This window comes from Bidens hawaiensis, unplaced genomic scaffold (genome assembly GCF_021521415.1).
Source record: "Bidens hawaiensis isolate Kalapana, Puna unplaced genomic scaffold, B.hawaiensis_p1.1 tig00002922_1, whole genome shotgun sequence".
In the NCBI taxonomy this organism is placed as follows: Eukaryota; Viridiplantae; Streptophyta; class Magnoliopsida; order Asterales; family Asteraceae; genus Bidens; species Bidens hawaiensis.
This window is the reverse complement of record NW_027491156.1, coordinates 668443-686046: the sequence shown is the minus strand read 5'-3', so window position 1 is coordinate 686046 and position 17604 is coordinate 668443. Positions and strand designations below refer to the sequence as shown.

General features: G+C 32.6%; 1 protein-coding gene across 1 annotated transcript; it reads right to left on the bottom strand.

The window, feature by feature from the left end:
• Positions 1-1221: 1221 nt before the first annotated feature.
• Positions 1222-3947, bottom strand: LOC143621640 (polyol transporter 5-like). The gene is made up of 3 exons (XM_077093002.1): positions 3718-3947; positions 2791-3153; positions 1222-2320 (listed from the first exon to the last, which is right to left on the bottom strand). Exons 1-3 carry the CDS (start codon positions 3866-3868, stop codon positions 1263-1265), a joined length of 1572 nt encoding a protein of 523 aa, XP_076949117.1. The 5' UTR covers positions 3869-3947; the 3' UTR covers positions 1222-1262.
• Between the last annotated feature and the right edge of the window lie 13657 nt (positions 3948-17604).

Below are 17604 nucleotides of genomic sequence, written 5' to 3'. Positions count from 1 at the left end.
GGTGTATGTAATAAATTGTATATGTTGGGTGTTTTATGGCAATATTTAAAACCAAGAAGAAACTTCACTCAAGATTTTATAATTAAACTGTATTTTCCTAACATAAATTTGTACTTTTTATTGTAAAAATATAAATTTAAAGTATTATTACGTGAATACAATAAAAAATTACTTTAAGATCAAACGAGTCGTGTTTGGGTAAACCCCTTGAACATGTGTGTCAAAATCGGTTTAAGTGTATGGCGTGGATTTGCAAGTCTGGTTCGTGTTCGGTTTCTTGTCAAGTTGAACTAGCCAACCCACAAACACGACCCATTTAAAAACCCCAAATTGAGTTTTCTTTATTTTTCGTGTATAAACACTCAAGCGGGTACAAGACCGAAAAGAATGCATTGGCTTCCCCACTTCCGCATCTATCGTATTCGGGAGAGCTTGCTTCGTGGCGGAGCATTTAGCAATGCTAGCAGCCTGGTGAGGGCTAGCTGTCTGGGGACATTTTAAGGTAGGGCATGCTGGGCTTGCTTCTCATGAGATTGGGTAAGGGAATCGGGGTTCCCCTCGCGGCTAAAAGGTACATCCGGGCCGCTCGCAAGGGCCTACTTACCTTGCTTGTAGACCAGCTACAGAGCTAACCCTTCTTCAACAATAGTGTAAAAGAGTACCTAAATTATTGGAGTAGATGTTGGACTGCATAATTTAAAAAAATTAAAGAACTCTTCTTTGAAAAGTTTTTCACCAGTTTAACGAACAACTTAGTAATTATATGTCAGATGGCTCATGTTGTCTAGTTGGTTAAAAAAATATTTATATTTTCGATGTAATCTAAACATTTATATTTTCTTTACGTAACTCTACACATAATTACAAAAAAAAAAATAATAATAATAATAATAAGAAAAGACATAAATATAATATTCTTTATACCTTTGATTTTCTTCTCTCTTTTACTTTCATGAATGTTACAATGCTATTTAATTTAATTTAAAATTATCTACGACTCTAAAATCATTAGCTAACTGCCTAACTACTACCAAATGCAAACATTGACCAAACAGCTTCTGAGCATTATCTCAAAGACCAAAACAAAGTAAAATATAATGCCATATAACCACTTGTTTTATGATAAGAGTACCACATTACTACACTCATTTCTTGCAACTTGTAAACACCACAATTTCCCCTACAAGTAACCGACCGAAACACCCTTAATAAAACCCATAATTACATACATAATTTAGCACCACTTCGATCTAAAGCTAAACTTAATCTTGTGCCTTATTGGCCACCATCTGAGCCTCTTTCTTCCTATCCAATTCCGCCTGTCTTGACCTCCACCGGAAAAAAGTCCCAAACAACTGCTCCACTTCTTCAAGGTTCTTACCCTGTGTCTCTGGGTATAGGGTGTAGAAAAACATACACCCTGCAGCCGCGATACCGGCAAATAAAAGAAACGCACCCCCGATCGAAATCGCCTTGTACAAGGTGATAAATGTCATTGTAAGCACCCCACTCGTTGTTCTATTGATTGCCACCCCAATGCTACACCCTTGTGCCCGTAACCGTAATGGAAAGATCTCCGAGCTGTACACCCATGTAATCGGTCCCATACCGATCGAGAAAAATGCAACGTATGCTAGAACCATGGCAATGCAGACAGCTATGGCCCATGGGACCTTATGATCAGAGTGGTCAATGACGGTCAACGCGATACCGAGTGTCATTAACGAGACGACCATGCCGGCAATGCTTGATATCAATAGTGGTCGACGTCCGATTTTGTCTAGGAAAAACGTGGCTACTAAGATAAACATTGTTTTCACGAACCCGACGGCTATGGTTGCAACTAGTTGTGGTGTGTCATGGACTATCCCCGCCTTGTCAAAGATTCTCGGGCTGTATAACACGACTGCGTCTATTCCACTCGCTTGTTGGAAGAAATGGATCCCAAAGGCCGCTATTAAGATGTGGCGGACGGTGGGTGTCGGGTGGATAAACATCTCCTTCCATACCCCCTCACCGTGGCTACGCTTAGTCACTTGGACAATATCGTCGTTACAGTCTTCTGGGATGCCAGCAGCGTGTTTGATGTCAGCCAACCGAAGCTTGGATTCTTCCAAGGTGTCGGAGGTTTTATCAAGCACGATTTTGGCATCACCGAGTCGACCTTGCATGACGAGCCAACGCGGTGACTCTGGCATGCCTAACACACCAACGGCTAAGATTATCGAAGGGATGGCTCCGATTCCTAGCATCAATCGCCATCCCAAGTGAAGCGGTTGCTTTGAGAAGGCGTAATTTGACACGTATCCGAACATTATACCTGTAGAAAAATACAATATTACATCAAAACCTAAAAAAAAAGGTTTATCAAAATTTAAAAGTAAAAAAATATTAATATTTAATAGTAAAAGTAAATTAAATTATTTGTGTGATTTAATATGACATAGTTTATTCTCACACCATATATTATGTCATAATGTGTCGGAGTGTGTATAAGTCTATACAGGTCGTATAATTCCTTTACGACTCGTATAGACTGAAAAAACTGTCATAAAATACGTTTACCAATTATGCAGGGGCTACATAGCTCGTATATACTTGTCAACACACTATAAGAGTGGTGTTTGAATATAACAACTCAATAATATCCATAAACATAAAAGGAAATATCAATCTTGACAAATAAATTATTACGTTCAGAAAGTTATAACTTCAAACATATTAATAGTAAAAAAATATTATAAATGCTATGTATTATGTATCATTACAGGAGCAAAAATAGAAACCTACCGGCGTTAATAAAGACTTCCGGGAAAGAGGTAAGAAACCCACGTGCAGACGCCGGAGAAACCTCGGCGGTGTACACCGGAGCTATCATAAGAGCATACCCTACGCCAATTCCGGCGACAAACCGGCCAACCATGAGAAACGCATAGTTAGTAGCGAACCCCATCAAGATTGCTCCGGTGAAGAATATAGCTCCGGCAAAGACAATTGTGTACCGACGGCCAATCCAGTCGGAAGTTCTCCCGGCGGCAGCTGAGCCGACCAGCGAGTACAGGTTCAGTATTCCGACCATGATCTCGATTTGGGTGTCATTACAATGAAGATCTCTTTGGATGAATTTCTGGGCCCCACTCATCACACCAATATCTGTCACAAAATTAGTTTTATTATTATTTTCTAGCAACTGTATTATTGCCTATATAATATGAATATATTATTAAAAGTTTAAAACCAATATATTTTTCAAAGACAAGTTAATATTTTAAAAAACCCATAAGACTGTTGTCGTTCATCAGTTAATGCCCACTTTTTTCGGAATTATTTGTGTCAATTTGAGGATTAAATAATATTTATTTTGTTTTCAAGTTCGGTGTGATTTTTGTTGTTATTGATATAAGATTTGGGCGTCAGAGTACTTTTGAAGCAAGATAAACACGAGCTAAATCATATTAAAAGGTGAAAACTTTAAGGTGGTTATTACTTATTATAAGTGAAAGAAATATTGTTTGTGAAAAGGGGTTTTGTCACACGTGAATCTTTCCTAACTTTCATAATTTCATGCTTACAAACACGTTTTGAATGTGATTCTTTATTACCGTCGGTTCTTTACTTTTTAAACTTTTACTCCGGTTATGATATTACAAAAGATGTACTATAAGTTAAAGTGAGAACAGAGATACAAATTAAATTACAAATAAGCAAATATGTTACCGTAACCAAGCAGGACGGAAGTCATGGAAGCCAAAATGGCACACGCGAAAGCATACTTGTTTCTCTTTGGTGGTTTTGGTGGATCGAAGTCAGTGATGAGTCCACTTGACTTACCCGAAACACCATTCTTGTCGGTTTTCTGGTCAGCCATGGCGGCGGAAGAGGGAGGAGGGATATGAAGGTTTTTTAACAACTAGGCTTGAAATTTCATAACCTTAGTTATTTGTTTGTTGATGAGTTGTTTAGTTAAGAATTAAGATAGGTGTTGAACGGTATATATAGAGTATGGAGTACCACCCAATTTTATCGGACAGCACATGCATGCTGGCCTACCCAACCCAAAAAAGTCAATTAGTCAACCTGTCTTCATCTTGGCTAGTTGAGATAAATCCTAAATGACAGTGTCATAAATTAATAAGGTAACCCATGTGCACGTGATTTGTCATTAGGGTTTAATTATAGCATATTAAAGATTCAAATATCAACGTCTTCTGTAACGTTAATAGCTTAATAGCTAAATATATAGAATATAAATTATAATACCAAAATAAGCTTGCCAAGAAAATATGATCATTATTGTAATAATAATTACCTAAGTCTTACAAAACAATGCCTCATATCAACTAAGGGGCTACACCATGCCCGGGTCAAATGGTTTGTTGAAAAAAAAAGGGTTAAAATATGATAGTTTTTATGACCGGCTTATAGAGTTGGTGATGGTGGCTGGAATACTTGCACGATCAACTATAGAAAGAGCATCCTTTATAGGAGAGTTAAGTATGTTTTAAGGAAAGAGAGATCGTAATTATATGGTGTTTTTTTTTTTATTTGCAGGGCATTATTTCTAACTTGCTAGTGGCGAATTAAAATAAACCATAGGTGTGTAAGTTGGTTTTCGAAGAGTGTGACTAAATTTATGATAAAATTTGTAATTTCTTCACTAGAAATGAGAAATTAGGGAGTTTCTCTATACTAGCTAGTGGCGGAAGAGGACAAGAAAGGGACATTCGGACATGAGACAGTTTCATTGTCACTCACAATTTTTGGACTTGGCTAGTGGGCATGCTCAAGTAAGATATGATAGTATAAAGTATTAACATAAAAATCTTGGAATTAAATGAACTTGTCCAGAAAATGCGATTCATTGTTATTTTATAACAATTAATAACTATCAGTAACTCCCATCTCTAGAATTAGATATTGTGATACTACTGCCCCTTCCATCACTCTGGGAAATTCCCGGTCCCGTTTGGGAATGCCGTGCACCTCCGGATCTAGGTTTTTTTTTACACAGAAATCAGGAAGTGGAAGCCGGTAGGCGGTACTACTAATGGTCACCACGTTCAATGAATCAAGAATGATTTGGTTAAAATAGGTAACTTGTTAACACGGTTCAAGCGGACTAATGGATATGAATAATTTAGTATACAAAAAAACACACCTATAATATAATAGAGGTGGTAAGAGACTAGGAGATATAAAGTGCATATTAATTTGTCATGGGTCTTATGCGACTTTAGACTATAAGTGGCCCATCAAATTTATTATAATTTATAAAGATGTTAAGTTCTTTTCATGATACACGACACAATAAACACACAAAAAGATGGACAGAAGTTAGTACCACTTGAGATTTCATACACTAAATGTTAACAAAGAAAATTTATCAAGTATTTTGAGTGTTTCACTAAAGTAATACAATTATTTTATTTCTTTAAAATCACTTCAATTTTCATTACATGTTCCAATTTTGTAAACTCTTTTTTGTAAATGTTTAGTTTTTTAAACGAAGTAACCTACCAAAACACATTTGAATTTTTCACACCCCAACATACGGCAGAATGCCGGGGTGCGAACCATTGATTCACAGTTCACAAGACACTTTCATGTAATTTATTATGATAGTATCTAATGTATTTATTAAAATTAAAACCAAATACACGATGTTTCAAGCAATTACAAATCAATCCAAAATAAACCGAATATTCCAAAGTAAGAAAAATTAAAAATCAACATAAATGTCTTTTTATTAAAAAAAAAAACTTTAAGTCTCTCTAAATGATCTTCATTTTGTTTCAAACCAGACGATAACCTATAATATGTGTACAAAATATTTATGATTGTCAATACGAGATTGAGCAGTTTTGATTATTTTTAAAGTAGGAGATTAATAAAGAAATTTATAATCATTAACTGATAACTAAATAATTATATAATTGTTCTATATATATCTAATTGGTTAAATATCTTTTAAATAGTAACCGAAATTATTGCATTTTCATTTCTCATTTTCAAAAAAACTTAAGCATTCATAAAAATAATTAATCAAAAAGGAAAAAAAGGTAAAAAGAAAGAAAAACTTGTTGGTCGGGTGGATATTTGAAAAAATTTGTTATTGTATGATCTTAGAAGAATTGCATACCTAAATTAGGTCGGGTTGTTTAAAGCTTAAGTTTCATTTATACCTTGAATTAAGTATATCCTTTTTTACACTACCTTAGCAAACTTGCTGTGAAATTTACATAAAAATCTTATCCGTATGAGATATGGATAAATCAATTGAATGCAGCTAGCATACATACTTTTGTGATTTTCAGTTAGCATTTATAAGTATAGCAAATAGTTTCTTAATCAATACCAAAATTACTTACAGCTGGTTACCAAAATTAATTATATGCGTGCTTACATTCTTTCTTTCCTTTTTTTTTTATATATATTGATATATATGTTTACTAGGATAGAGCCCATGTGATACACGGGTGGTTAAAAACAACAAAAAAGTTAAATTTAGTAATATGCATGATCACATACGTTATAGATTCATAAGATATTAATAATGATAAACAAAATTTTACAATTCATAAATCTCTAAAAGACTTTTTGAATACAACATTGGATGTTAACTTAATTGTTTAATGATTTTCTAGTATTAATTATAAGTGAATTAACGATATATCATTTATAAGTCAAGAAATCCAATACAATAACTACCTAAGTGGATTTGGTAAGCATCTTTAGTTTGAAGCATGAGGTCTTGGTTCGAGACTTGTATCATACAATAATTTATTTTTCAAAATTTTACGAAGTGTTATCTTCATATGAAGATGGTTGTATTTGAAGAGAAACCAGGTCATAGGTTATAACATAACTAAGCGGGATGATGCCATATAGAAAAATCATGTTGCTTTAATATATAGTTAGATTAGATTGTACTTATTATAATTTATTCTTTTAAAGACATAATAAATATATTTATATTTTGCAAGCACACAAACTTTTTGTATTTTCCAACATCAAATCATTGCTTTATCAATTTCAAATTTACTTGTGTGATTACGAAACAACACATACAAGTCTTAAAACGGTATCCTATTAAGTGTGTTTTATTTCTAATGAACTTGTCCCTTATCTTCGTTTTATAATATTGAGTGATCTTTGTTCTAATTATAGTACGATTAGAAGCATGCATAATTTTGTTTTGTTGCATATAATTAAGTTGTTTTCACTGTTTTACAATACTCAAATACGATGGAGATTGAGGAATGTGGTGTGGCCGTGTGGATGCTTTACATGCAAGAGTTTTTAACTTTGGTGTTATGGATTATAAAGATATTGATGGTAATACCATTCCATGTTATAGAATAGCCTAATTTGTTTTGTAGCTATTAGCAAAGTGCCACCGCAATATATTCATTTGTAGATGAAGCAAGAGCAATGACCATGGGAGCATTTTAGTGGTTAAGATTGAGGTTAATTGCAACAAAGTTGTAAATAAAACAAAGATATAAATAGTTGCAAGTGTAAAAAACAAATCAAACTCGTTGTCGGATTTCAGAAAATAGTAATTTAAATAAATAAAAAAAAGTAGTAAACATAATCCTATAAGTTTCTTTTATACTCAAATAATCACAAACTTGTATACACTAAAATATTTTTAATCTTTTACCAATAAATTGATAATTTAGTTATCTTTGGTTTGATTTGAGAGTATATTATTTAAAAAAAAATGCCATTACATAGTTATGCATTGATGATTATAGCAACGTCATGTCTATACTAGTTACAACAGTATGTTTATGTTATCAAGTTCTACGGGCACATCTTTTCTTGATGCTTAAATTTTTCACAATCAAGTTGGAATTTTTTGGCTGGTAGGGTAGGAGAAAATAATAAAACAGGATAAATTGACAATAATGATGATTTTCTTGCGTTACTCAAACCTGTCACATTGTTTGGGTATACTATATAAAGTGTTGGTCAACAAAGATAGGCTTGGTGCCACCACACAAAAAATTCCACGAGTCACGGATGGGATACTGACACTACCATACCTCAAATAAATTACAAGCTCACTTAAATCAAATAAAGTGGATTAGTTTTCATACACCCTTTTACAGCTTTTAATCGTGTAATGTACATCTTTTTAACAAATTTATAACTTAAAAAATTGTTGGTTACAAAAAGCTAACCACACAATCAAATAATGGGATTACATGAAAAGTACACTAGTATGTGATAAAATATGAAGATGCTTTGAATTTAAGTCCCACCCGAGTACCCCTAAGGTTTAGTACTTGGGGGATGGAGTGGTCAAGTGCAAGGCTGACCCGTAGGTTAACGAAAACAAGTTAGGGCTTTAGGTCCAATCTTAATTTAAGCCTTCAAGTTCAAAATACATTATATATATTATCATGGATAAAGTAGAATCAATGTAATCTATTGGTATGGTGCTAGCCTTGATTATTACTAAACTATATGTCATAAGTTCAAAACTTGTAATAAGTACTTTTTTTTTAATAATTGTCATGAAAATGCCACAAAATCTTACTTTGATTTGGGTCTTTACATTCGTTGAACCGGCCTTGATCGAGTGAGTAAGCCAGTAATTCGTTAGCGATCCAAATTGTCATTAAAAAATAAAGAAAGAAAAGTAGTGTTGGGCATGTTCATAGCACACGTTAAAGTCATAAAAAGTTTGAAAGCATACTCACGTCTTTTTTCTTAATCAAAACAAAATCTAAAATATAACAATTAAACATGATTAGAATTTATATATTTACTGAACGACTAAATATAGAATTTATTTACTTAATTTTAAAAAGAAAAATAAAACTGTTCATGCGGGCTAGAGGTATTTATATCCGCTTTACCAATGGTTTTTGTCCTTATAAACCAAAACCAAACTATTGAAAACTAAAATCAAAAGTAAGTAACGGTTAGATTGAATTTATTAGACCTCTTTAAAACGATATTATATATTTAAATAAAAACTTAAATTAATATAACAAAACATAAAACAATTAAAATAAAGAGCAATAATTTTCATTAATAAAATACATTAAGTATTCAATTAAATTACACTTTATCTGAATCCGAGATGTTTAGACTTGCAAATTGTTCCACAAGATCAAATCAAAGTCTTAAATGTAAACTTAAATCGTGCAACTTCGAAAGGACACTGTCGTCAATAACTGGCTCGGTCGGAAGATTCATTATGTGGACCGGTAATATCGCATTCACATCATCTTTAAGATCAATAAAATGCACCAATAAAACACATTCCTAATCTTCTTCGGGTTATAAGCTTAGGCAGGTCGCCTAAGTATACCACGCTAAGCTTTTAAAACACCAAGCGTGTTCGACATATTTTCTTGCTGACTCTTGCACCTTCTTGAACTTCTTATTCTTCGTCTTGGTTGGATGTGTTAACGCTTTTACAAACGTAACCAAGTAGGGTAGATCTTACCGTAAGATAGTGGCCACATCGATGTTGTCGTCCGTTTACATGAAATGAACAGCTAGGTGATGGTTGGGTATATGTCTTGTATATATTTACGTTATTTTGTAGTTTTTAATTAGTTTATACGTGCTTATGTGTTTCAGGTCAATGATCATTAAAGATACTAATTTGGGACTTGTACGAGAACATGATGGAGTTTTGGGAAGATCGAGGATGATACGCGCTTGAATCAGAATGAAAACGAGCAAAATCAGAAAATATCATATTTGGGGTCGACGGCCCCAATTTTAGAGTTGTCAACGCCGAACCTGAGTTGGGTCATGGATTCTTTGGTTTAGACCGGTTTTTAATAATATAAAACTAGGGTTTCAGCCCCCATTTGGAGGCAGGCGTTGTGGAGCTTTCTACACCATTGGAGACTCATTTTCATAATCCGATTGACGATCCTAACCCGAAAATTGAAAAACTAAAGATGCAAATCACAGCTATGAGAGGATAAACCACCTCGAGTCATTTATGGGTGTAGAGTATTGTAATCTTTTTAGTATTTCTCATCTTTAGAACTTATTTACTTATATTTGTTAATAGACAATCTATGATCATTGATGTTTGGTATTGTTGAACAATTAGTCGGTTTTGGTTTATTTATATTTGGACGGTTAGTTTGTCAAATGATGTGACACATGTTTCAGAGGTTTACTGATTATTTTGAGTTTAATAAATCATACATTTGCCCTTGATTGAGTCATGCTGGCAAGAAACATTTGGTTAAAAGTGTCGTGTGTTAATTATTTAGTTAAACCAGATTTGTTAATTGATAAGTAATTTTAATATATGACATGAGATTGCTGATTAGCTACATGCTTGAACCCTGAGTGTGTGTTACTTTCAATTATTCTTTACAACTCGTTTAAGTACTCGCTTAATTTCAACCAAGTATTGCTAGTGTGTTCAGCACTCAACAGTATTATTTCATAACTGGATCATAAAACTTTGTAATGTTCAGAATCAGTTACACTGCAAATTGACCATTTACTTCTCGTGGTTCGACACCCTACTTACCCTAACTAGTTTAAGGTGAATAGGACACTGATTTACTCTTATTTTTTTTAGACCACGACATTTAGATCACTAGGTGAGGTTCCAAGCATATCGTTAGTAAATATTGAAGATTGTTGGACAACATTGATGTCGTTATTTGAACCTGGTGGATCAAAAACACATAGCCACCGCTTCAACATGATTGCGGGGTATTGATGATCACTTCTCACATATTTTTTGTAGTTTAAAATTTTATTTTCTAAAATCATAAACAGTCATATGACACGATCACCATCAAGCATTCATAATCAGTTTCATGAATCCGAAATTGCAAGCCGATTCTTTAACCCAAGATAGCCCTAACCCACTTGCGGAAAACACCCCTACTACCCTAATGAGTGTTGATTGGCCCTACTACCCTAATGAGTGTTGATTGCGATGAGGGATCGAGGGTTGCACCATAACACACTTGCGGAAAACACCCCTACTACCCTAATGAGTGTTGATTGGCCCTACTACCCTAATGAGTGTTGATTGAGATGAGGGATCGAGGGTGCAAGCTGGCTCAATCAAAGACACGAAGTCAACAAACTATTAAAATTTGCAACCCCTATAATATTCTATTGGTAATTATTGAAAGATAATTTTAGACACATTATAAAATGCAAAATTACATGTACTGTTAATTATTTATAGAAAATAAAATTTTAACAATAATTACATTATAAAATTTGTAACCCCTTTTAAAATGCAGAATCTTCCAACAATAATTACATGTACCTGTTTTATTTCTTCTTGCTGGTATAGATTCTCTGTTAACATACGACAACAATAATCAAATATAAAATGCAAAAATGGTGCAAAAGACAAATCAGTGATCAATATATGACGCCAAGACAGGTGACAATTGTTGAAAAATTTAGTAAAATGTGTTTTTACTAATATAATAATGAATGAGATATCGAATGTGTGGTCGGTGTAAATAATGATATGTCACTAATCATGTTATGACCAATAATATCTTGTCTTCAAATTGATGGTTCATGTAACCTATTAAAAACATTTCAAGAGTCCTTTTTTATTACAATTTAATATGCTAATTAACTCTTGTTTATGGCATGATTAATTGACATAAAATTTATGGTTTGTGTTCTTATGTAATGAATATATAAAAGGTTCATTTTATAAAGAAGAAAAGATGAAGCTTCACTAATACGAATCACACCAACCAAAGAAACATAACATATTTCTTTCTTCCATGAATAATTAGAGAGGAGTACTCTTTAAAATTTATATTCATCTTTCCAAGTTCTAATACACTAATATACCCGGTGTAACCTCGGGCGCGTGGTCTTCCCCGGCAGTACATACTGCTTCGGCTGTTGTACCCTGGAAAACAGACAGACTCTTTAGTAGAGACCCGAAATCTGTTTAAGGGACCCGTGTTTAACATGAATCCTCAGCCACAACCGTCAATATTTTGTTTGCTTTTTTGTTGTAGTCAAGGTGCTTAGTCGAAGACCAAATGTGATGATGACACAAGACAAGGATAGTATATGAAGACCCGTTAAAGAACCCGCTAAAGACATCGGAGCATATTAATTTTGAATATGAAGAGAAAAATCATATTTTATATTTAATTTATTCGTTTTGTAAAGGGTATTGTACTACTTTATTCTCATTACTAATGAGAGTATCGTTAGTGTTTACGTTATTATTTTAAATAAAAAGTGACCCATGTCCTACAATCTTAAAACAGATTTCGTGAGATTGTTGCTACAATCTTAAACCTTACTTATAAGGATTTTAGGTTCACGAAAGAATTGATATAAAAGATATTTTTCATGAACCTTTAGAAATAATTTTAGGAAATATAATTTGTGGTACAATATCTTTTTTAGATATTTTAAAGATTGGAGTACAATCTTATATCTAAAAAATGTTGTGTTACATAACGAATTGTTTGATTCGACCGTTTGGTTTAGAAACGATTTTTGTAATCGTTACTATTCTAACAACAGTGTTAGAAACGGTTTTTGGATAACCATTGAGGTTTTATGTCTAACAACTGTGTTAGCAATGGTTCTTAGTAAATCGTTCATTTTAAAATGATTGTTGTAATCGTCTGTTTTCTAAAAATCGTGTTAGAAACGGCGATTAAAAAAAAACATCCGTTTAAAACCATTTTTGTAATCGGTTATTTTTCTAACATGTGGGTTAGAACGAGTGTATTGGTATACAACATATGTTTAAATATCTAACATGTGTGTAAGATACGATTTATTATATATATAAAAATATGTGTTTAAAACGTTTTGTGTAAACGTTAATGTTCTAACGGGCGTGTTAGAAAATAGTGTAGTGAGACGTACATGTGTATTTCGGTGAAATAGTGCATAAAAGATTCCACGTGTGTCTTTTCATATTCCTCTCATTAAGTCACTAACAATTCACGCATTAACTTTGTGTTAATTGAGTGATTTTTGGGTTATACACAAAAAAAAACGACGGTTTAAAGGTTTTTGTCTCAACTTTCATGTTTCATGTATAGATATCTTTTTCCTACAACATACGCATTATAATTGTTTAAGTTCTAGCATGTTTGTCAGAAATTGTTTATTTTATAAACCATATTGAAAGGAAATGCTTTATGTAAACATTTAATTTTCTAACGTACTCGTTAGAAACAGGTAGAAATGGATTCTTTTATAGATTCTATCATTGGAAAACATTATATATAAACGTTCAGTTTTATAATGTGCGTTATAACATATGTCTGGAAACCATTTTAGTACAAGGGTCTTAAACCTAAACCATATAAATTGTTTGATGTTTCAGGTCTTGACTTTGTTTTTTATAAACTCTTGTTATTATTAATATAATATATTGCAAAAGTAAGAAAGTGCTTTAAAATGATTTTAAACAAAGTTTTGTATATTTTAGATAATTCAAAAATGGTTAGCTACTCTTGCTAAAAGTAGAATATGTTTATCTAAGATAACGTTTTCAACGATAATATATGGTGGAAAACAACTTCGTGTTGTGAACAAAATTGATTGTTCAAGTTTCGTTACTTAAATGTAGTAATTGTAACAACTTTGATGTTGTTTTGAACATATTTTTCAAGAGTATAGTTTCAAACATAGAATGAGGATATAAGGATATGTGTGTATGGAGTTCTATTTGAGGGAGTACCTCAATACATAACATAAAATGATATCATTGAGATGATTTCCATCGGATGATGAAAGTGTTGAAGATAATAACACTTCGAGATTTGATGTCTAAATGTCGTCTGTTTACCCATTGATCGAATTTTTTTTATTAAAAGGTGTTTTACACTTTATGTTGTAGTTTCGGTTGTATTATTATTTTGTGTTCAATATATTCGGATAACACATGCAGTTTTACAACCAAATAAAACAATATTTATCGTGATGAACAAAATTATTTTATAGATTTTTTTAACGGAAAATTTATGTTAAAAAAAAGATAATTTTTAAATTGATAGTTCAAAAAGAATTTTGCATAAAAACAACTTGTGAGTTGTTGGGTTGACTAAAATCTAAGACGATATATCAAATGTATAACAACATCAATAGAGGGTCATGAAATAACACAATGAGTGTATTAAGATGAAATACACAAGAATGTGATATTTACCTCCTTGGAAATCAGTAAATGTGAATTAATATATGTTGATGACGTATTTAACTCCTTGGAGATTCACTAAATGTGAATTGTAACATAATAAACGTAATGAGATATTTATATCGTTGGATATTCATCTTTGAAAATTCATCGAGTGTGAATTATAGAGATCTATTATGTTATTATTATAATTGAATTTAAGTAAATCTTAAGAGTAATATGCTTACAAAATTGATGAATATATTGATGTTTCTACTTTCATCCATTTTGTTTGAACTATGTGAAAGTTTGCCTTTCATTTTGAGAGAGTATCTCAATAAATAGTTTCAAAAGACAACAATGAAATGTATAAATCACTTTATGCAAATATGAATTCCAAGAGTTTGAGTGTCAATCTAGTTGACTTTATCTCAACATAATAGTGATTGTAGACGAGTAGCGTTCATCTTGTTGGTAATAAATGTATTCATCAAAATGATTTGGATTAAGACTTATGTTCAAAGTCCATATAAATCAATGGTGAAGCATTGAAGATCAAAGGCAAAAGAGTTATGTTCCTTAAATGAATGAAAAAGTTATGTATGTTCTACATACAATAACTTGTGAGACTTTTCTGAATATTAAGGTTTAGGGATTGTGAATAAGTCTTGTAATTTTGTCTAACAAATGGTGGAGTGTTTCAAAGTGATAGTGTAATGGCTGTGAAGGATCAGAATGATGCATCTTATGTTCACATGCTAAAGTATTGTAGTTTAAAGCATGCTAGACTAATATTTGTTAATTATGTGCTTTGCGAAGACTAATTAACACGAAACATTTGAAACATTACAAGAACGAATTTGTGTATAGACAAATTTAAAGAAATTTTCATTTAATCTAAGGAAATGATATAACTTATGAGGATCTTAAGAAGACCTCAACTTTTTAGGTATGTTCTAGAGGGTGATTTATAATCCTTCTAGATTTGTGATGGTTTGTTAACAACCTTATGACAGGTTTAGCTTAAACTTTATCAAGTGGTGGAAGCTAACACTAAGGCATGTGCTACTTTATTAGTTAGTAAGCATTGATGAACTCACTGATACAAAGACGTGGTCTTGTTCAAATCACGAGTGTCGAGTTGTCTTCATAAGTAAAGTTAAACAAACTATATTAAAATGCAAGAAATGTGGGGGGAAGTTATTTAAGAAACTGCTCTTTAGAAGTATGCAGAAAAGGTAATTGATATGATTTATCAATCTTGTGTAGAAAGGAAGAACCTTTCTTTACCCCATTCAAAAGTTGGATGATGTTATCCAATAGCACTTAAATGTGGAGGTTTCTTGCATTTGAACTTGGAAGGTTTAGCAATGAGGATTATTGTAAAGCAATCTAACATTGCAAACACACAACTAAGTGGAGCACAAAAAGGTCGGAGTACATAATGGAGATGTGTTTGCCTTAATGATAAGTGTATCTTAAAAAGACAAATATTATAACCAGATTCAGGTGGCCACTGAGGTTATAGTCTTAGAAAGTTGACAATAGGAAAATTAACTTATAATTTAAGAACAGATCATGACAACTGATCTCAACTACGCAAGTTATCTGTAGTGATTAGACAAAGTCAAAGATAATGTTATGGATCCAACAACCCGAGGGTTTAGTAGAGATCAAGTTACGGAATGAGGCTAAAGCCCATTAAAAAGGGTATATAAAGGAAAACCTAACTTAGTTGACTGGAGATCCCAAGATCTAAGTTCAATAGGACAACCTAATTATATATCTAAGGGTGGTCGTTGTGGGGGCATAGCTTATGTATAAGTTAACACATAAGCTGATGTATATATCCTCCTAAATTTTAAAAGGAGTCTAGTTACTTCCTAGTTCATTCCTATCACAACAGTGACATGTTATGAGGCTAAGCATAATATATGGTTAATGATTTGTGTAAATCATTATAGCCTTAATGCTTTTAATGATTTGTGGATAATCACCTATGTGAAAGAGAAGTGAGGGCGCTTCGAATGAAATTGTGGGGTGCGCAATTCCTAGAGCTTTCACAGAACCAGGCTAGTGTTCCAGGACCATAAAGGACATGACAATGAGGGGATGTGCCCGGCTAGGGAGAGTATTGTGTGAAGTTTATTGTCGTCTACACAAATGGGGGTTTGTTCAAGGACATCGCGTCTACTAACCACTAGGAGACTAAGTATATGCTTCACAAAGGAAGGTTCAAAGCTAACATCTACCTATCCTGCAATACCCAACTGTCGAGGTTATATTGGAAATTTTATGTGTATTGATCGATCTCCATTCATGTGGGGGACTGTTGGAAAATTTAGTAAAATGTGTTTTTACTAATATAATAATGAATGAGATATCGAATGTGTGGTCGGTGTAAATAATGCTATGTCACTAATCATGTTATGACCAATAATATCTTGTCTTCAAATTGATGGTTCATGTAACCTATTAAAAACATTTCAAGAGTCCTTTTTTATTACAATTTAATATGCTAATTAACTCTTGTTTATGGCATGATTAATTGACATAAAATTTATGGTTTGTGTTCTTATGTAATGAATATATAAAAGGTTCATTTTATAAAGAAGAAAAGATGAAGCTTCACTAATACGAATCACACCAACCAAAGAAACATAACATATTTCTTTCTTCCATGAATAATTAGAGAGGAGTACTCTTTAAAATTTATATTCATCTTTCCAAGTTCTAATACACTAATATACCTGGTGTAACCTCGGGCGCGTGGTCTTCCCCGGCAGTACATACTGCTTCGGCTGTTGTACCCTGGAAAACAGACAGACTCTTTAGTAGAGACCCGAAATCTGTTTAAGGGACCCGTGTTTAACATGAATCCTCAGCCACAACCGTCAATATTTTGTTTGCTTTTTTGTTGTAGTCAAGGTGCTTAGTCGAAGACCAAATGTGATGATGACACAAGACAAGGATAGTATATGAAGACCCGTTAAAGAACCCGCTAAAGACATCGGAGCATATTAATTTTGAATATGAAGAGAAAAATCATATTTTATATTTAATTTATTCGTTTTGTAAAGGGTATTGTACTACTTTATTCTCATTACTAATGAGAGTATCGTTAGTGTTTACGTTATTATTTTAAATAAAAAGTGACCCATGTCCTACAATCTTAAAACAGATTTCGTGAGATTGTTGCTACAATCTTAAACCTTACTTATAAGGATTTTAGGTTCACGAAAGAATTGATATAAAAGATATTTTTCATGAACCTTTAGAAATAATTTTAGGAAATATAATTTGTGGTACAATATCTTTTTTAGATATTTTAAAGATTGGAGTACAATCTTATATCTAAAAAATGTTGTGTTACATAACGAATTGTTTGATTCGACCGTTTGGTTTAGAAACGATTTTTGTAATCGTTACTATTCTAACAACAGTGTTAGAAACGGTTTTTGGATAACCATTGAGGT